At 33.9% G+C, this 22,419-nt stretch overlaps 1 protein-coding gene across 1 annotated transcript; it reads right to left on the reverse strand.

The window, feature by feature from the left end:
* Positions 1-11,286: 11,286 nt before the first annotated feature.
* On the reverse strand, positions 11,287-12,222 carry LOC146894041 (olfactory receptor 4C15-like). Its single transcript, XM_085690062.1, has one exon. It carries the CDS (start codon positions 12,220-12,222, stop codon positions 11,287-11,289), a length of 936 nt encoding a protein of 311 aa, XP_085546188.1.
* Between the last annotated feature and the right edge of the window lie 10,197 nt (positions 12,223-22,419).

Consider the following 22,419-nt stretch of genomic DNA (forward strand, 5'->3'; position numbering starts at 1 on the left):
TAGGGAAACCTGATCCAGAAGCAAGAAATATAGTTACTGAGTCTTTGGCTTATGAGAATGCCAATGTAGAATGCAAAAGGATCCTGGGGCCTTTAAATATCAGATCAGCACCTTTGGATGAATGGGTTTTACATACAATGAATGTTGATACATTTGATTATGGCAATGAAACATGGGTGCAAGAAGCAATTTCCAAAGGTAAAAGGAGACATCAGATAACAAAATGCTTTCATTGTGGCAAAATGGGACACATGAAAAGGGACTGCAGACAATGGAATTCCAGGAATAATGCCTCTTCTCGGAATAACAGGAATAGGAGGACTCAGCCTTCAGGTTTATGTAGGAGATGTGGAAAGGGCAGGCATTGGACGAATGAGTGTAGGTCAACAAGAGATAAACAGGGCAACCCGTTGCCATTGGGAAACTCAATGGGGGGCCTCATGCAGGCCCCCATGGCAAATGTGGTCCAGTCATTTCCGATCACTGCAGAGAACATGCCTCTTCAGGGAAATTAGAATGCCCCATGCCTGCTATTAAAAGCAATAACGGCCTGAAGGATGAGTTAAATGTGGTGAATGAATCAAGAAATCTAAGAGGACAAAGTAAACACATATTCTGACAGACTTCTATAAATGAACAAAGACCACAGCTAAGAGTGTGTGTAAATGGCAAATTTATTACTGGCTTACTGGGCACAGGTGCAGATGTAAGTATCATTACTCCAGAATCTTGGCATCCGCATTGGCCTCTTCAGGAGGTAGATATTCAGTTTCTAGGAATTGGAACCCTGTCTCGAGTAAGACAAAGCATGAGATGGGTCAATTGTATAGGTCCAGACAGACAAATAGGGAAACTAAGGCCATATGTAGCCAATATTGCAGTGAATTTATGGGGCCGTGACCTATTGCAGCAATGGAATACCCAAATTAACATTCCTGATGCTTCCAGAGCCTATATTTCTGAGGACAATATTACAAGATATTACAGATGGCAGAAACCAGTCATTAGAGCTATACAAGAACACAACACAATTGATGGCCCTTCAGAGGTACCAACAACCATGCCTCTACAATGGTTGACTGAGAAACCAATATGAACTAAACAGTGGCCTTTAGCTGAGGAAAAGTTACAGGCTTTAGAACAGCTGGTACAAGAGCAATTAGATGCTGGACATATAGAAGAATCTACCAGCCCTTGGAACTCTCCTGTATTTGTTGTTAAGAAAAAATCTGGTAAATGGAGAATGGTGACAGATCTTAGAGCTATCAACAAGGTTATTCAACCTATGGGCCCTCTGCAATCTGGAATTCCTCTGCCCTCCCTGTTACCAAAGGGATGGCCTCTTAAAGTTATTGATCTGAAAGATTGTTTCTTCACTATACCATTACAAGAAAAAGATAGAGAAAAGTTTGCCTTCACAGTGCCTACCTATAATAACTCTCAGCCTGCAAGGAGGTACCAGTGGACTGTCCTCCCACAGGGAATGTTAAACTCTCCCACCCTGTGCCAATATTTTGTAAGTCAACCATTGAAAATTATACGCAAGCAATTTCCTAAGTCCATAATATACCACTATATGGATGATATCCTGATATCTGATCAAAACAAAGACACCTTAGAAAGGCTGTTTGAAGAAGTAAAAATAGTATTACCTAAATGGGGATTGCAAATTGCTCCTGAAAAAATTCAGAGAGGAGATTCTGTTAATTATTTAGGTTATAAAATAGGTTTACAAAGAATTAAGACTCAAAAGGCACAAATCAGGAGAGACCGGTTACGAACTCTTAATGACTTTCAAAGATTATTAGGAGACATCTCCAGCCGACGACCGGCTGTTGGGATAACACCTGATCTAATAATTCATTTAAACAAGACCTTGGATGGTGATTAAGACTTAAACAGTCCCAGAGAATTAACAGCCGAAGCAGAAAAAGAACTGACAATGGTTGAGGAAAAATTACAGGAGGCTCATGTGGACAGGGTAAATCCAAAGCTTAGTTGTATTCTCGTCATATTGCCTTCCAGAATTTCTCCTACATGAATCTTGATGCAAAGAGATGATATTATCTTGGAATGGATCTTTTTACTACACAAACCAAGTAAAAAATTAAAAACTTATGTGGAAAAAGTCTCTGAATTGATTATAAAAGGAAAATTGAGACTTCGTCAATTAGCAGGTATAGACCCAGCAGAAATTATAGTGCCTTTCACTGCTGATGAGATAAAAAAAAAGTTGTGGGAAGACAATGAACCATGGCAAAGAGCTTGTGCTAATTTTTTGGGAGAAATCAATAACAATTACCCAAAAAGCAAGAGACTTAACTTTATAAAGAGAACTTCTTGGATCCTTCCTCGAATCGTCCATGATGCTCCAATAACCAGAGCCCATACATTTTATACTGATGCTAATAAATCAGGGAAAGCAGGCTACAAATCAGAAGAATTGAGTAAAGTGGAACAAACTCATTATGATTCTGTCCAGAAGGCAGAATTATATGCCATCCTTATGGTGCTTAGGGATTTTAAAGAACCTCTTAATATAATTACTGACTCACAATATGCAGAAAGAGTTATTTTGCATATTGAAACTGCTGAATTTATACCTGATGATACGGAACTGACCTCATTGCTTATCCAGGTACAAGACATGATCAGGAACAGGCTCTGCCCTATGTATATAACACACATCCGATCCCATATGGGTCTGCCAGGTCCTCTAGCACAAGGTAATACAGATATTGATCAATTATTGATTGGTAGTGTGCTGCAGGCATCTGAATTTCATGAAAAACATCATGTCAATAGCAAAGGCTTGAAAAAAGAGTTTTCTATTACATGGCAACAAGCTAAGGAGATTGTAAAGAAATGCCCTACTTGCTCTTTTTATAACCAAACACCATTGCCTGCAGGGACTAATCCAAAGGGTATTAAAAGGAATGAAATTTGGCAGATGGATGTGTTCCACTTTGCAGAATTTGGAAAATTAAAATATGTACAACACACCATTGACACTTATTCAGGCTTTCAGTGGGCAACTGCTTTAAGCTCAGAAATAGCTGACTCAGTAATCACACATTTATTAGAAGTTATGGCCATTATGTGTATACCTGCACAAATAAAAACAGAAAATGGTCCAGCTTATGTCTCTAGGAAAATGAAACGGTTTTTTTTGCTTATTATAATATTAAGCATGTTACAGGTATACCATACAATCCTACAGGTCAAGCAGTCATAGAAAGATCAAATCGAACTATAAAGGATATGTTAAATAAACAGAAAGGGGTGGAAAATGTCCCCAGAAATAGATTACATAGTGCCTTATTAACCTTGAATTTTCTTAACGCTAATGAGAAGGGAACAACAGCGGCAGAAAGACATTGGATAATGGAAAAGTCTGCTGAACTAAATCAACCAGTTTATATCAAGGATGTGCTGACCTTTCAATGGAAGCCAGGAGATGTGCTACGTTGGCTAAGGGGTTTTGCTCTTGTTTCCACAGGAGAAGAAAAATTGTGGATACCATCAAAATTAATAAAGGTTCAGTTTGAAGAGGAGAAGCCTCTTGGAGGAGATATATTATAACTCCCTTACAAGGATAATAATCAGACCAAAGGTAAAAGAAATATATAGTTTGGGGACAGGTTTCTCTTCTTGTCTCCACAGGAGAACGCTCATTTTCAAAGGATCCAAGGGATTCTGGATAATTGAATATAGAAACCGCCTACGACCAAAAGAGGATCAACAATGAATCCAAATAGTTTAGGTAAGTATTACTATTTTTTTTAATATGTACTAATGTGCATTTATTTATAAATATGTAGAGCTGGTTTTGGAGTTGGATAATGGTTCAGTCCCTCTTCATTTCCAAGCCTGTTGATAAGAGATATCCCAGAATTTCTGTCTCATGTCAAGAGCCAAGATATGGGGCAGAATAACTATAAATGATAAATTTTCTTTGCCTTTCCCCACATCTGTTTCTATCTTTATTCATATATATATATATATATATATATATATATATATATATATGTCTGAGTATGTCTTCGTAGATAATGTTTAACTTTCCCATAACAAACAATAAATTTTCCTGCAGTAATCTTTAAAGCTTCTAGGATGAAGATGGGGCCCCACAGCACCAACTCCATCTGGTTACTATGACATCATAATGTTGATAGTGCTATTTTTTAGACCTGTTTTTTGGTACCAGCTACACAAAACAGTTCTGGATGATGCACAATATTTGACAACACTCTGGCCAGACCTCCTCAACTTATTCAGAGACTATTTACAACTTTCTTACACCAAATGTTTATATGGGAATTTTACCATCAATTATTTTCACAGGACCCCCCTAAGAGAAACGTCGCCCCCGTGACATCTGGAAGCAATTTTAGAGGATGACATCCCCTCTCCCAGTAGAATTTGCCCTTAGGTTTAGGGACATCATTTAGGGATTGGTTATAATTGATATAGGGATGAGGGAATGGGGGAGGTATTTTATAAACTCAGGGGTGTTTATCAAAAAAAGGGGCATTGATTGGTGATGGGATAATAATATATTGGTATTTGTGAGTTATTGTTTTTAGAATATTGTATCAGTGTTGATTTTTATACATTGATATATTGAATATTGTATGTGAGTATGCTTCTACCTCCATTTGTATTAATATATATATATACATTCCTACCTTTGATTAAGATATTTATGTACATTGTTTACATTTGGAGGTCATTGTCCTCCATTGCACAGTTGTTCATTCTCTTAGTCTTCAAGTTAGATAGATGGAAATCAATAGTCATATATGTTTATTATATTTATTTTTAGGCTAATCAGGTTATTTAGGTGCATAGAGATCATACTTAATATAGATAGTATAATCTTCAACCTCTTCGAAGAGCTGTGGAAAATGGCCTTTAATCTAACTCATAGTTCTATAGTAGTGAGACACAATCGCTCCTGGCATCACCGCTCTACTCCCGAGAGAACGTTGAGCACCAAAGACACTCCACATGGAGCTTGTCTTCTTCCTGGCAGAACTGGCCTTTGGGCAAAGAAAAAGCCCATACCTCAACCACTGACAGAATTACAGAATATCCGTAAATGGATAAAAGCAGGATTGTCTTATCTTGCCAAGACAGGGTGAGAGAGTCCTAAAAGGTTTCTTGCCTTTGAAAAATGGCATGTCAGTTACATCAGGCCTTAGCCAAAGTTGGTTGACTCAACATTGCATATGAGACTTTGGGTGATTGCCCAGGTATTTAGTTGTCTCTTCCATTCGTTGCACATTTCAGAAGTTTCCCGCTTGAACTTCCAGGCTGCTTGAGTAAAATTATTTTCCTTCTCAGATCTTTGATGGAGTTGAAGATTAGATAGTTGTAGTTACCATCTACATTATTTAGCAGAACTTTTGTTATATGTTTCTTGCTTAACATTGTTTGTTGTTTGTAACTTTATATTTATTATCTGCTTCTATTGTATATAGTTATATTTGGTTTGGTTCTGTCTTATTTTAGAAAAAAAGGGGGAGATGATAGGGGAGTTCAGCCAATCACATTCTGTTTTTGGGGCATGCCGCCCTAAGGCTAAAGCCTGCCTATAAACCTAGCAAGCGCTCTGCTAGCTCCCTTTTTCGCCTGGCTCCTACATCTGGACAGATCGTACGGATTCTGGTGTAAGCTGTTCTAAGTCTTACTTCTGTTTATTAAAGCTGTATATTTTGTATCAAGATAGTCTGGGGACTTTTCATTACCAATCGCCCTGCGGCTTCATGGAAATTTTTATAAATTAATAATAATAATAAAAAAAGAAATTAAATACTTTTTAAGTTAATTAAACTGTAAAGACAAAATAACTTTTCATAAATATGTCCTCATATCAGATACTTGATTGTGAAATAGTGAGCTATTAGAAGAATAATTTCTTTATTTTCATTTATTTGTTCACAAATTAAAAATTATAATCATTATTGAAATATTTAAACATATTCATTCATAATAATTGCAGGCCTGTATAGTCTCTCTTATGTATTTTATTTAAATTTATATATACATATTTTAATGTTTTATTCTTTATATTATTTTGAAAATAAATGGTGTATACTTGATTTTGTAACCAATAGTTACTAAGAGATCACTTCTCATATTGCAGGAAAACTTTATATCAATCAATCTTTATTTCATGTCACTAGCCCAATAATTTCATGTAATCTCAAAATTATTAGATTTATGTATATTAAGACATATTCAATATGACGATAAATAATCAAATTTCAAGAACACTTACCTATTGCATATCAGAGTTCATTGCTAACTCTACAGGTTTCTGATATTCTCATAGGTAAAATGCTTTCAAAGGAGCATTGGATGTAAAGCAGTGACAGTCATAAAATTAAAATGTTCATCTTGATTATTTAAAATATAAACATTGCCTAAAGCCAATGTCATAGGTAGGCACATAAATTATAATCATTCACTCAAATTTGCATCTGATTAAAAGGAACAAATATAATCAGAAGTCCCATTCACATAAAGAACCGATAAAGAAACAAGGCAATAACCAAAAAAAAAGTAAAGGCTATTTTTTTTTTCAAATAAATTTGTGCTATTATACCTTTTGTCTTTCCAGGCATTTTATCTATTTTGCCATGTTGTTTGTTATTATTATTACTGTTACTCATGTTTGTGTCTTTTTTCCATGTGTTAATTACTTATCATTTCATCTGCATTTCCACATTTTTGCTATTTCAAGATTATCTTTTTATTCTGTATATAATTGCTTTTGTAAAGCAAATTTTTGAAAATGTAGATAAATGATTTTATTTTGTGTCTATTAATTTTGATAGAGTATCCATACTTGATAATCAAGCTAAATGTCATTCTTGTTTTCTCAAATGAAATTATCCTTCAGGGATTCTAACATGTCTTCCTTCTTTTATCAATTTGTTTGTGTTGACACCATGAGCAGCAGGTTATAAGATTAATCAAACATTTCTCCATCTAGATTATTTACACACCCATACAAACATATTATAAAAAATGTTTGAAAATAAAAACCCTTTGGAATATCAAGAGAGTGTGTGAGTACTTACTTTGTTCTAGTTTGGCTAATACTAGATAATATTTTGAGCAAATAAAGCATTCCTTATTTTATATTCAGTTAAAGATTTGCATTGCTGTTTTCTTCCAAAGATTACCCTTCATTCTTTTCTAAACTTTACTAAGTCTAGCTTCTGATCAGAAAAATAAATCAAATACATCAAATACAGGAGCTAGAAATATTTCCATTTATTGGTATTAAAAAATCTTTTTTTCAAAACCAACAATTTGCTTAACAGATTTTAAAACAAACTGCCCTCCCTAAGGTGTCATTAAGCATGCCTTCTTTTCCTTGCTTATAGAGCAAAGAAAAATCTCCTCCCAGTAAGTACTGTTGGGAGTCATGACCATATGGCAGTTTGTTTCATTAAAAATAACTATAATACCTATTTCTTCTTGATTAAGATGCCCATGCAATTACAAAATACTATCCACACAAGTATTTATGAGAGCAAGAAACATTTATTTTTATTTTGAAGTACAAAAATAACATTTTTTTATTGAGGCAAATAAAAATTTTTCTTTAGTATAATGTTAATTTTTCTGTTTTGATGAAGTTAAAATCCTTAGAAACACTTCATATATGTTTATTTCATGTTCGATGGATTGTCTATATTAACTGTTTCTTTTATTTATAAATAATGTAAGTGTTACATCCTTATTGAACATTTCTGTTATATAACACAAAATCATTTCAAAATATTTTCATGGAAACTATTAAATTGTGATAATTTCTCACATAAAATAATTATTTATAAAAAATATGAATAATTGTATCACATGCAATTTATACCTACTAAAACAAAATATGTTTTTCCTGCCCTACAGCTGATATAAATTCATATGTAACCTTCTTAGGAACAGTGATTAAAACTTGTGTTTCTTCACAATGTATGTTATTCATCCTTTCAAATAATATTTTATAAACTTTCTAAGTAGCTTGAAATTAAATTGGTAGGTGACTATAGTATTCTCTATATTTTAACTTCAATTGGCAACTGTACATTTTTGTAATGGTTCTGATTTAAAAACTTATCTTAGAAAAACAGAGATATCATTGTATTTCACTGAAAGATATGACACATCTAGATTGTGAAAATTAGCTTTAGTTAAATATACTAAAATATGCAATTGATAATATTTTTATAATTATGAACTCAATTATAGTACTTCTATAAACAATTATTAAATATTTTCAAGATTTGTATCACTTCTTAAAAAAATATTTGGAATATTTAAAATTCATTAGACATGCACACTTTGAAGTTACAGTAATATAGTGGTTAACATAGCAAATAAACATACTCTGTCCTAAATATAAAATACATAAAGACACAAATCATCTTTACCTACTCTATTTCATCATTTTCTAGATATAATAAGAAAAGATGTTCTTTAGTTTCAGAGGAAAAAACATAGGGTTATTGAAACATCTTAATCATTAAAATGTAATAAGTAATTTTGAGAAAGTTTGGGATCTATGATGTAGTTCATGGATCATATTCAACACAAATCACCTTTTTCTTGGATTTTATTACAGATTTTTTTTACAAAATATACATGTTACAGATTAACATTAACCAATGGTATGTAATTAGACATAATGGGGCACACCTATAGTCTCAAAACTTATGGGTCAACCTAAAAAGCCTTATGAAATTAAGACTTGCTTGGCAGCCTGGGTGACATAAGGCAGGTTGAGAACTGTCCCCAAACCAGTAGGAAACAATTTCCAGAATACTAGTGGTGGAATGTGAGTACTGAAAGCCAAAATGTGTCCCCTGAACTCCATACTCACTGTGGCAGACAGGTAGGAACATTTAAACATAAAATTAAAATGAATTAGTATATGCTTATGAAAAGAAAAAATTGTTTTATAGTATGACAATATGTCATTGTGTATATATATATATGTGTGTACATATATATTGAGAAATATTCTCATAGAGTTTTCACATACACATACACTGATAAATAAATATGTATTTACATATGATAAATATATATACATGTACATTTCTGTATTATGAATAATGTATTAATAAAACTAAAGAAATTTTAAAAAAAGAGAAAACCAAAACTATCTCTCCACAGAAGCTTCTCAGACCAACAAAAGCTCAAGAAACTCATAACATGAGAAATTTTCTGAATACAAAATTGGTGAGACCATCATTTTCTAGAAAATTAACAATACACTTATATAACAATTAATAAAATAACTACATAAATGGGCACCACTGAAAAACAAAGACAGTTGTGGACTGTCACCATGAAAGTTTCCTTAATCCTTTATTAACAGACACTGATCATCGATGATGGCTAAGATCCTTTTCCCTCTGGCAACCTAAGACAGAACTACATGACAGACTGTATGCACAGATGATGGGTAAATCTGGAAAGTGTAAAAAGATGGCCTAAAGCAGGCACAGTCATCTGTCCTATAGCAAAAGCAAGTATTTTAATAAAATAAAAAGAAAGAAATAGGTGGGAGTCCAGAGAAGTGGTCCAAAATTCCACTTTCAGTCCTATTCTTGTTCCTGCAAGGATATGACAGGAGGTTTGATCTAGGGGGTGGCTGCCTAAAAAATGCATCCCTGCATAAACAAGAGTACTTAACTCAGGGTATAGTTACTTGACACTTTTTGTATTTGGTATATAAACATATGGAAAATAAATGCAGGCAAATTCAGTATTAACTGGATTGCCGTCATAGTTATATTCTGTCTGTCTTTTTCTTTTATATCTCTTCTGTTTGACTGGTATTTCTAATCCACAAGTCCCTACCCTGGAATGTCTGAACCCCATTGAAGCTGGACCCCAATAGTTGTCTCTCAGTGTGGGAGTAACAACAGCTCTCACCGAGACTCCTCCTGGATACCCTGTTGATGCCCTTTGTCATGGAGATCTTGCAGTTTGGATCTACAGGATAGGCCTCTTCATGTGTTCTTGCATAACATAGATGATTTGGATGTTGAGTTGAGCCAGCTCATTATCCCAGTTCTGTGTCTGGGTGTTTGCAGGGTTGGTCAGTCTGCCAGTTCTCCCCTATTCTTATCACCAGGGTGAGCTCTCCATCATTGCCTTGGGCTAGTTCATGTTATATAACAGGGAGTAATGGGAGTTTCTGGTTCTCCTTCTTTCATGCCCTTAGAGATGATTATCCCACATCTACACCACCAGGACTAGCACAACTATATTGCCCATGCAAGGAGCAGGGCCTGCTCTCCAAAGTGCTGCAGCTAGTGAGGGGCAGGGACAGGTCTTCAGTTTATGATCTCACCAGGATGGGTGGGAAAGTTTGAAAGACATGGGAGAAGATAAGGGAATGGAAATAATAATAAGAACATACTGTCTGAAAAAGTCACTTTTCAACAACAGAAAAAGACAAGATAAATACAGTGTAGGGATAAATAAGTACAGGGATAAATAGAGATCAGGATCTGTTACTACATCTCTGTATTTCTAAGTTCTGGAGTCTCAGGATGTCATTTAGAAACTTGTTTTTTCTTGGAATGATTTCAAATGCACATTTATTTTGCCAACAATTTTTAATGAAACAGTGTTAATAACAACCATTCAAATAGTTAAATGTTCTCAAATATTTAATTAAGTAAATGAGAGGATAAAATTAAACTGGCTTTAGTTTTTATAAAACAATGTTGATTGGTATTTTAAGAGTGATGGTGTGAACTATGAAACATAAATTCTCAGTCTCGCTATTGATGTCCACTGTATCTAAAGATGCCATCACTTTACAAAGAGTCTAGAATATAGTATTAGCCCAATAAAGTATTGATTTCTTTATTCTTTTGATGGAAGTTTTAAGGGTATTTCTTTATGTTGGTGTGTATGAGGTATGTGCGTGTGAGTGTTATAAAACATGTGAGTATATATGAAGGGTAAATAGTATATATGCCTGTTAACATTGATACTGAGTCAAAAACAGTTGCTATAGTCATCTATTGAATTCTACCACATTTTTTTAAAATAAATCTCCATTGAACCTTGAAATTACTGTTCCTCAGATAAATTTACAATGAAGCAAAACTCTGGGATCATAAATCTCATGTGCACCAGTATTAAATTAAAAATGTTCTTCCATGTTATTAATAACATGAAGGTTTCTGGGAAGTAATCTCAAATCATCATGTTGCCATAGTAAGTGTCCTTACCCAATGAAAGTGGAATATTTTAAAATTTATCAGAAACCACTGTAAATGTCTTCCACATTTTTCTGATGGCATTCATCATTTCCTTGTTTCTGAAAGTATAAACCATAGGATTGAGCAATGGTGTCAAAACATTGACAAATATAAGTATATTTTTCTCAAAGGACAATGCAGATGTAGGTCTTGCATATATTAATATGCATGGGACAAAGAACAAAAGCACAACTGTAATATGGGATCCACAGGTGGAGAGAGCTTTACGTCGTCCTTCAGAACTGTGGGCTCTCAGAGAAAACAATATGACACTATAGGAGACAAGCAATAATGAGAAGATTATAATACAAATAGCTCCACTGTTGGCAAATACCAAAAGGACAAAAATGTGTGTGTCAGTGCAGGCAAGTTTCAGTAATGGGAACAAATCACACATGTAATGATCAATAATATTGGTCCCACATAAAGGCAGCTGCAATGTGAATATAATTTGTATGATAGAATGTAAAAAGCCTCCTGCCCAAGATACCAACACTAAAACACTACATAACCTTCGGGTCATGATGGAAGAATAGTGAAGAGGCTTGCAAATGGCCACGTAGCGGTCATAGGCCATGGATGCCAGGACAATTACTTCTGCCCCTGTGAAGAAGTGTACTGTAAACAGTTGTGTCATGCAACATTCAAAAGAGATGGTCTTCCTTTCATAAAAACAGTCTATAATTATCTTGGGTGTAACAGTAGAAGAAGTACATGCGTCCAGGAAAGCCAGAAATGCCAAGAAAAAGTACATGGGGGAACGTAGCAGTGAAGGGTTGTAGATGATGGTAACCACAATTATTATGTTGCCCCCAACAGTGGCAAGATAGATCAATAAAAATGCAACAAATAGTATTTTTTCCACATTTGGATTCTGTGAAAGCCCCAGGAGTATGAACTCAGTGACAATGCTCTGGTTTTGCATGATTTGTAAGAAGGCAGTCGAAGTAAACTTTATTAACAAAAAAATCTTCAATTATAAGAAAAAAGATGCTTATAAATCTATAATATCACCATCAACAAGATGGTAGATCCTTATGAAATTTCTTTGTCTGGGTCTATTTTAATTGAAAATTGGAAAAAAATTTTGATGATTATAGTCATGTAACCTGAAGAATTGAAGCAAAGATGAATTATTAAATACTTAAAAGTGTTCACAACTTGAGTATCAAATGCAGAGACATTTACTTGTATTAGTGGTAATAAATCACTCATATTTGAATTATTAACTTTTATAAATATTTTGAGTTTTCTTCAAGTAAAATATTAAAATGATATCAAAAATATAACACAGGTATGAACAATAAGCCAGAATTTGTAAATCAATAATATCTATAATCTCCTTGAAATGACAAGAACTGAGAAGCCTCCCGGAACCTGTCAGAGCACTGTCTTGAAGATCAATGGGAGAAAAGGCAAAGTGTACTTTTGGCTGTACATAAAAATGTTGGCTATTTATTAAACTTGTTCTACAATACAAAGCAGATTTTAACTGCAAATGAGTTATTCTTCACAAAAGAAAGTTCTGTAGGAAGTGTGTGGTACTACAAAAAATGAGTATACTGGAATAATTGAAATTTCAAATCTACTTCACTTTGAAGTGTGATCAGAGTAAAATGAAAAGTAGACAGTCATCATCATACAAATACCAAAGAACAAACAGAAAATCACAAAACATAAAGAAGTAAAGAAAATGTTATTGCTCAGGTCTAAGGCTCCTGATTAACAGTATGTGCTAGAGGATATTATTACAATTTTATTTGTACAATGCTATATTCTAAGTTATAAGACCAAACAAGAAATGATTAGCCTGGGATTTTTAAGTAGCAAATGCAACAAGACCCTCGAGGTCTTCAAGAATTTAACTTGTTGAACAATGGTTTTTTTTATTGTTTTGCTTAATTATAGCTGCTGGATAAATAAGTTCTGGTGAATATTCTTTCTATTCTCTTTCTCTGCATTAATACAAAAGCATATCATTAGGTTTTTGTTTGTTTGTTTTTTACATGTGAGTGAGGCATCTTGATGGGGCAATAGTAAATGATAAATGTTCAGAAGTTTATGGACCAAAACCGCACATAAAAATATTTGTAGCAGTACAAGGAGAACATGTCTGAAATATATAAACCATTCCTTGAATCTGAATTAGACTCTTGAGACTTAATTATTTGCTACTTAATTATATAGTTTATTAATTAAACAACAATTATTTATAGGATTATGATATATAGTTGAAAATTTGTATGAGATTATAAAACATAATTAAAAAGCACTTATATACTCATCTTTAAGGATTATGAAAGGGTCAAATTGAAATTTTGAAAATGATACTCATAGTCATATGATCTCAAAATTCTGTATTCAATTCATTCACTTAAAAACCAATCTTTTTCACACATAGGAAATTATTTAATAGACTCTAAAGTAATATTCCATCTCATGTATTCATTTTCCCTCTTTGCCATACTTTCAAAGAGAATCTGTTACCTTTCCTGCATACACAACTGAAATTTCTTTAAAAAGGTGACTAAATAAAAATGCATACATAAAACTATAATGTGGACATATACATTTTTATTTCAAATCCATGAATAAAATTAATGCAATTATATATGGAAGAAAAATGAAATAATTTGATGACTGCAATTTACAAAGAACAGAAATAGATTTACTAGCTAATGAGTCTATCATATGATGCTGCCTATATTTAATGTTAAACAAATAGTCATTCCATAATGTTCCCAGAACAGTTACTTACTAGAATCTCTAATCTAAAATCTAAATCTTTTCACAGGCTATTACCAAAGAAACAAAAGTAACTATTCTTATAAGGTCACTGGATCAGACAAACATAGTTTATTATTATTATTTTTATTATTATTAATTCTCATTATTTACTGAGAAACTCACTATACAATTTATACATTGAAATACAACCAAAGTAAGATGAACAAAGAACTGTAGTAACTAAGAAGATCACAGAGCCTGGTGTCCATGCATGAAATGTCAAAGTAAAACTCAGTATGTCTTAATAGAATGACATTTGTACAAAATACAAAAACTGCTCTAGAATTATGATATGTTTTCCCCTTCAGGTCTAGATCCTAATCCTTTTCCTTGACAGAGGTCAGGATATTTTATACTGTAATCTTTTGGTTTCACGAGGGCAAGTAAATTTCTTTGAAAAGGCTATCCAAAGTTCTTTCTTGAAAAATTACATGAAAATGATGATAAAATTAGAAATGGAGAAATAGATGTAAAATGTGAAGAACAAATTGCCTACAGAGAAGCAGGTAGATGATGTCCACTTTCTTCATTTTTTCCAAATCCAATCAATCAGTTTCACACAGAGCACTGTGGTAAACCACCCACTACTGCCCCAATGTCTTTTCTGTAGCAGATCACAAAGATCTTCTCTAATAGCTTGTTTCATCCTCTCATCCCATTGTCTCATCAGCAGCTTCCACAAGGATTCCTTAGGAACCTACTGGTCAAAGGAAGCAGGTAGGCAATCTTCACTCTTTTTTTCCCTCTAAATTCAGTCCTCCAGTCTCAGCCCAGGTTTGTTGCAGACCACCTGCCTTAGCCTCTCTTCACTCTCTGTCCTCATTTTCATGGGTCTATGCAGATCCTGGTGGCATACCTTGTTTTCCTGCCTCCTGTAGTCCCCCTCAGTTACCTACCTCTTTATATTCCATTCCAGTTCATAATAATATAAACTCCTAATACATAAGAATACATTCTATTCCAGAATGTTCCTTGCTATATGATCTCAGAAGCATTCTTATCAGGCAACCCACATCCACTCTTCTGAGAACTAGAGCGAGGAACTGATACCAGTGAAAGGAACACCCATCGAACAAAGAAAAAAATGTATTAGCACAAAGAACTACAATAATCTCAAACATAGATGCTTAGATCCCAATATAAAGACAATAATCATTAATAGCTATGATAATTTGTCTCCACTAGATCCCAGAAAACCTGTTAAAATAGGCCCTGACAAATGCAACATAGCTGAAACGTAGTAAAAGACCTCAAAAGAGCCTTTATGAAGATAATTGAAGTCCTTAAAGAGAAAATTAATAAATCCCTTGAAGAAATATATAAAAACACAATCAAACATTAGAAGGCAATGAATAAAAAAGTAAAATGATAAAATGCAAACTAAGGGAAACCTTGAAATGAAAAAGTTAAGAACTTAAACAGGAACCTCAGAAGCCAGCCTCATATACGCAAATCTATCAATATAATCCATCATATAAAAAAACTGAAAGAAAAAACCATATGATCACTTCAGTGGATGCTGAAAAAGCATTTGACAAAACTCAACACCCCTTTATGATAAAGGTGTTGGAGAGACTGGGGATACGAGGATCATACCTAAATATAATAAAAGCAATATACAGCAAGCTAACAGCTAACATCAAATTGAATGGAGAGAAACTCAAAGCCATTCCACTAAAATCAGGAACACGACAAGGCTGTCCGGCCATACCTCTTCAATATAGTGTTTGAAGTTCTAGCAATAGCAATACGACAACATAAGGGGATCAAGGGGATTCGAATTGGAAAGGATGAAGTTAAACTTTTGTTATTTGCTGACGATATGATAGTGTATGTAAGCGACCCCAAAAACTCTATTAAAGAACTCCAACAGCTGATAAACACCTTTAGTAATGTGGCAGGATACAAGATCAACTCCAAAAAATCAGTTGCCCTCCTATACACAAAGGATAAAGAAGCAGGGAGGGAAATCAGAGAAACATCATGTTTCACGATAGCCACAAATAGCATAAAATATCTTGGGGTAACTCTAACCAAGGAAGTGAAAGACCTATTTGATGAGAACTTTAAGTCTTTGAAGAAAGAAATTGAGGAGGATACCAGAAAATGGAAAGATCTCCCCTGCTCTTGGATTGGGAGGATCAACATAGTAAAAATGGCAATTCTACCAAAAGCAATCTATAGATTCAATGCAATCCCCATCAAAATTCCATCAAACTTCTTCACAGACCTTGAGAGAACAATAATCAAGTTTATATGGCAAAACAAAAAACCCAGGATAGCCAAAACAATCTTATACAATAAAGGAACTTCTGGAGACATTACCAACCCTGACTTCAAACTCTATTACAGAGCGACAGTGTTGAAAGCAGCTTGGTATTGGCATAAGAACAGAGAAGTCGACCTATGGGAATCAAACAGCAGCTTAAATCTTATAATGATACTCATACACTGGTAATGAGTGACTTTTATACCCTACTCTTCAGTGGTGACCTGACTTCTGACCATTCACACAAGGCTTGTGGAAGTAACCAACTCTCTTTAATTGCATTTATGACCAATTCCAGGAGATGGAACCCGTACAAACCACTGCTTGGGCAGCCAAGATTCTGTCAAGCTAGGACAAGGGCCTAGGAGAAAGCTAAATAATATTGCTCTGATAAAGGAACATAGCCACACATGACTCGTATGGCACTCTTCTATACTCATAGACTGAAGTCTTTCTCAGCCATAATCAGAGACTCTTTCTCATTCAGCAGATGGGAACATATTACAGAGACACACAAGCAGACAATGTGTAGAATGAGAAACAAATGAACACTCTGCCCTAAATGGGATGTTTCCACCAAATTCATCCCCTCAGGACTCAGGGAATTCTTCACAGTAGCAGGCAGAAAGATTGTAAGAGCCAGTGAGGACAGTAGACAGTTGATATTATTTTTTGTGTGTTTTGTTTTTTGTTTGCTTGTTTTGTTTTATTTTTTCGAGACAGGGTTTCTCTGCAGCTTTGGAGCCAGTCCTGTAACTAGCTCTTGTGGACCAGGCTGGTCTCGAACTCACAGAGATCCGCCTGCCTTTTCCTCCTGAGTGCTCAGATTAAAGGCGTGCACCACCACTGCCCAGTGACAGTTGTTATTTTTGAAATAGGACTGCAGTCCCACCTGTCGTATCAAGCTTCTCCTGTATTATTCTATGAATCTATTATAAAGAAAATCTGACCTTCCTATGCAAAACACAATCCCTCAACCCCTTGTTTAAGTTTTTCTTTTCCTTTCTCTATCTGTCTTTTATATCTGATGTAAGACCATTATTCTTTCCTTTCACTTCTGAAGTGCTGTGCTTTGTTTTAATCCCGCAATATCAGAAAAGTCCTGATCTGACAAGTCTGCTCAAGGTGTCAAGTGGTTCACTGATTCAGAGCACAGAGCATTTCCTGTTGTATCTTTGTCGTAAACCCTCATGTCAGTATGGTACCTGTCTTTATTACAGTCCTGCAAATAATAATTAAAAAATCCAGATTCCTAAAACTTCGTACTTTGCCTTCAGGTGGGTACCAAGCAGTTTTATGAATTTTGTAATCAAAAGCTTTTCCTATCCATGCTAATTCTGTGTTTCTGTGGAAGATAATGAAAACCTAACCATTTAGTTATAGTTTGTTACCTAAACTTTCCTTAAGTTTTTCTGCTTTAATTATTGTGTTCTGTGCATAATAACACCATTCAAGCAATAAATTCTATAAAAGACTCAATTTTTGGCATAGCTGTTTCTCTTAGTGAACTACCATAAATTTTATTATTATTAACATCAGGTTCTACAAGAATTATTATATTGTCCCAAGTTTATGCTTTGGTGAGGAACCCTTAACAGCAAGAAATTAAAACTCTGAACATGTCAAAGATGTAAGCAGGAGTTCTGCAGCCAATTACACTAATCTCTGTGAGTATTGTCAAGCAGTGCCTTGAAGACGTTTGGCATCCGCCATTAGTAAAAAATATGCTGTCATTTTTTAAAAAGCTGAAAATTTAAATACCAAGATAACACCTATAAAAATCTAATTTCTTCTCAATTTCTGAAAACTGTCAGACATTTAGTCTATCCTTCCAATTACCAAAAGCTGAAGTAATGAGTGAACTTATCAGGCATCTTATGTGGACTGTTTCATTATGTCATAATCTTTCCATTAATGACCACACATTGGACTTGACCCTTTCCCAATTTAGTGCTCTTTTGTTTCAAATCCATATTCTCATTAAGATACAACTCAATTTCTCTTTACTTATCCTAAAATATTCGATGAACTTTTCCATAGCAACAATGCACTTGAATATCTTAACTTACCTTATAAAGGGGCACAAAGCAGAAACTATGGTCACTGAGCCATCTCCTAATCAGAGAACCGGGGAAAAATACCTCCCTGGTCCACCATCCACCTTGTCCACTATTTGCTTGCCATTCATTTAAGCAGCACAACTAATTGTAGTGCCAGTGCCTCAGATACCAGAATGTCTTTATTAACTGTGAGATACATGTAACATTCAAACTGTTCAGAGGTGAATAGAGGGTTTGCCGCTATCAATAGTTACTTTTAAATATATTAATATAAATAGCTACTTTTTAAAAATGATAATAATTTATTGAAGTTTTATATAAAATTGTTCCACATGCTAAATTCTGTAAGTCCAACATATTTTTAAACTAAAGATATTATCTGCCAATATATTTCTTGTATTTGTAGTTAACCAGGTTTATTTCCTTGACTTTCTGGAGACTATACTCCCTTCAGATTACTAATCTTTTCTCTGTCCACAGTGTTACTCTTGATTTCTCTACATGTCTCAACTTTACTTTCACAACTGTTATCTCTGGAATGTAGGCAAAATAAATATTCTCTTTCTTTTACTGTCCTTCCTGAGGAATTTCTGAAGCCCCTTTGATATCTTAGTGATTCTGCTCATTTTAAGAGAGAAATTGAGATGGAATTCTAGCTCTAAGGAAGTCAGAGTTTCACCCACTTAGTTATCCTAAGATTTCAGTGAAAAACTCTATGCTTTGAGGAACTGAAGCAGACATGATTAAATCCAAAGACTTCACCTTGTGAGCTGATTCAAACTTTCTTTTATTCCTTTTCTGTAACATGTATTAGTGTGTTTTTGTGTAACTGGAACATTTTATAGTCAATATTCTTAGCTATTTAAGATGTAGTAATGCTTCAGCTTATCATGTTCTTATTCCAAGATTCTTTATACAACATCAATGTTGTATCCTTCAAAGTAAGTTTCAGGGTTGTGAGTTATTAGATTAGAAATTAACATATGTTTAGATAATCCAAGTATTGTTGAGAGATAATAGAAAAACAAATTTGTGTTGCATTTCTAAAATGTTTGACTTTAATATGAAGATAACATTTCAAAATATGTTTAATCTCATTTACTTTAAAGTATTTACTTTAAAAAGTAAATACTTAAAAATTATTGAAAAAGACTTTCTGGACAGATAGGTGGATAGACAAAGTTTTCACTCTAATAGCAGTTATTTATGGTCCATGGGCACTTAAAAATTATTTTTTATAAAATTATATTCTCTGGCTCCCCACATTATATTTTATTAAATTAATAAAACACCAATTTTTGTTATAATATTTCTACAATGATAAGTAGTAACCTGAGTACCAGGATCTACAAAAATCTTGCAAGGACAAATACTTGATAGGTGAGAGGGACATACTTTCTAAACACAGTAGACTGCATACAATACCCAAATACTAAATCACTGCATCACAGATTAATAATCTTTCATAAAGGCACATGATATGCTTACTTTTCCTCACCAAGTATGACTTCTTAAAAAATTCTGAAGATAGCCTCCCTTTCATTCAGTCTTTCCAAAGGCTCTCTGCTTGTTTCCATTTGTTCCTTCCACATCTACGCAGAAAAAAAGCTCTGACAGTGAAGATGGAGAATGTTACATCTGCCCAGATACTGTGCTCATTGTTGTTACTGAGTAAAACATAATGAAAGATCCAAAATTTTCCCTACCTCATTTCATCTGGAATTTAAAGAGGTTTCACTGAGACATCATGAATCTGTGAGACAAATTCTTGGTTCTCCCAGGAATTGAAAATTTTCTGACCCCATGAGATGCTAAGAAATAATTTAACAATTCTGTGGAATTTTCTTACTTGTTCAAAAATTGACAATATTTGGATGTCCATGCAAAATTAAGTTGTGCTCTTTTCAATTTAAGAAGGTCTTATTTATTTGATATATATATATATATATATCAAATATATATGTATATATATATATATATATATATACACATACACCATTATTTTCAGAAAGAATGCAAAGTGTTCAGACTGGACAAATAAACAAGATACAAGAAAAAAAGACTGCCAAAACTTGCCAAGTTGCCAAGACAGGGTAAGATGGCTTTGAAAATATTTCTGCCTCTGACAATGGTCTATCATTTGCTCTAGACCATAGCCAAAGTTGGTTGCTCCAACATTGCAAATGAGACTTTGGGTAATTGCCTAGGAAGCCAGTTGTCTCGGTCATTTATTGAACATTTTGGAAGCTGCTTGATTGCACTTCTTGCCTACTCAAGTAATATTATCTCTCTTTTTAGGTCTTCTATGGGATTGAAGAGTAGATCATCACAGTTACTTTCTTCTCAGAACTTAGCCAAGCCATTTCTAATACAAGACTTAGACTCCTTAGGACAGAATAATTATTGAAGTATTTAGCAGATGTTTCTTGCTTAATACTGTTTATGATGGTTGTAATTCTAATTTTTATACTTGATATATGTCCTTATATAGTTTTGCATTGGATTTGGAATGTTCTTATTTAGAAAAAAGGAGGAGGTGCTGAGGAACCTCCTTCAGTCAATTGCTTTTGAGAATTTGGACCATGTTGGGAGAGGCCTTGGGTACCAAAAGGTGCACATTCATGTGGCTGTTCTCTCTCTCCCTCTCTCTCCTTGGTCACCTGGCTGCTGCATTTGGTTCTTGTTTCCCAGTTATGCAGAGGGCTGTGATCTGTGAGTCCCCCCTAAATAAAGAACCCCTTATTATATTCAATTCTGAGTTAGTGTGGAATTACTTTATTCACATTGCCCTACAGAGTAGACCATTTTATAATGGATCAAACACAATTAATCTCTCTGCAGAATTTACTTGTAATGCTTTCTCTCCATGGTGTCTATCATTCAGTATGTAAGAAAATATGTCAAGACTATTCACTAATAAAAATATTTTTCTTAGAAGTGTATATGTTTTTGAAATAATAGTGTTCTGGCTGGTTTAGATAGGTCATAAGTCATATAGGAAATCCTAGTATTATTCTGTTAAAAGAACATATTATTCAAATAACCCTAAATTACTTATTGTTATACCCTAGACTAGTGCAGTTTTCAGCTTTCATCAGAAAAATTTGTTATTAGTGGATGACTATTAACACATGCTCATACAAATGGTCAATTTGCAAAGAATAAGAAAACAGTGAGAGAGGACTGTTAGCCCTAAAAAGATATCTACATCACACCCATTCCCACAAGTCTCAGGGACCACCAAGAGTGTGTAGAAAGATTAAAACAGCCAGAGTGATGGATGAAAATAAGAAACTGTTTTCCAGATCCAATAGAACAAAAGCACGTATTAAATTGCATCACTTGTCCTGAAAAAAAAAAATGAAGACAGACAAATATCCCAGCATGGAGGGAGTAGCAGGATGGAGGACTTTCTTACTAAAGAGATATTGGTACCTGACAACTGATGAGAGAAAGTAAGTCAGTTTTCTTTCAACTCAAGATCATGTGTAGCTCAACCACTCTTAAGGACAAATCCCATTCCCATGTTTGGGCAACAAAAAAAAATAAACTTGAAATTTAAGGTTTTGTTTTAAGCAGAAACAAAGTAAGGTGTATTGGAAGGTAAGCAAAGATCTAGGAGGCATTGGGAGTGAGAAACATGATTAAATACATTGCATGAACATAACATAAAATTCTCAAAGAGTAAAATATTATTTGATCAAAAAAAGAACATTTATGATCTTGAGTTTGTTTGCTTACTTCTTTTCTTCTCATTTATTACTTTATAGATTATTTAAAAAGAAGTATCTATTGATTAGAAATTTTATGTGCTGAATATTAGTCAAGAAAAATTTAAAAATTAAATTTAAATTGTAAAGCAATACTATTATATAACTACTTAAACGAAATTTTGTTCACCCATCTATTGAGATAAATCAAAGTCAAATTAAAGGGAAAACAGCTAGTGATCATGGATATGAAGACTAAGCATATTGAAGATGTCATTTCTTCTCAAATTTATTTA

The sequence above is a fragment of the Myodes glareolus genome, chromosome 8 (assembly GCF_982192425.1).
Source record: "Myodes glareolus chromosome 8, mMyoGla1.1, whole genome shotgun sequence".
NCBI classification, from domain to species: domain Eukaryota; kingdom Metazoa; phylum Chordata; class Mammalia; order Rodentia; family Cricetidae; genus Myodes; species Myodes glareolus.

Excerpts from the sequence above, each read along its gene's own strand:
- LOC146894041 (XM_085690062.1), bottom strand. The coding sequence starts at position 12,222 with ATGCAAAACCAGAGCATTGTCACTGAGTTCATACTCCTGGGGCTTTCA.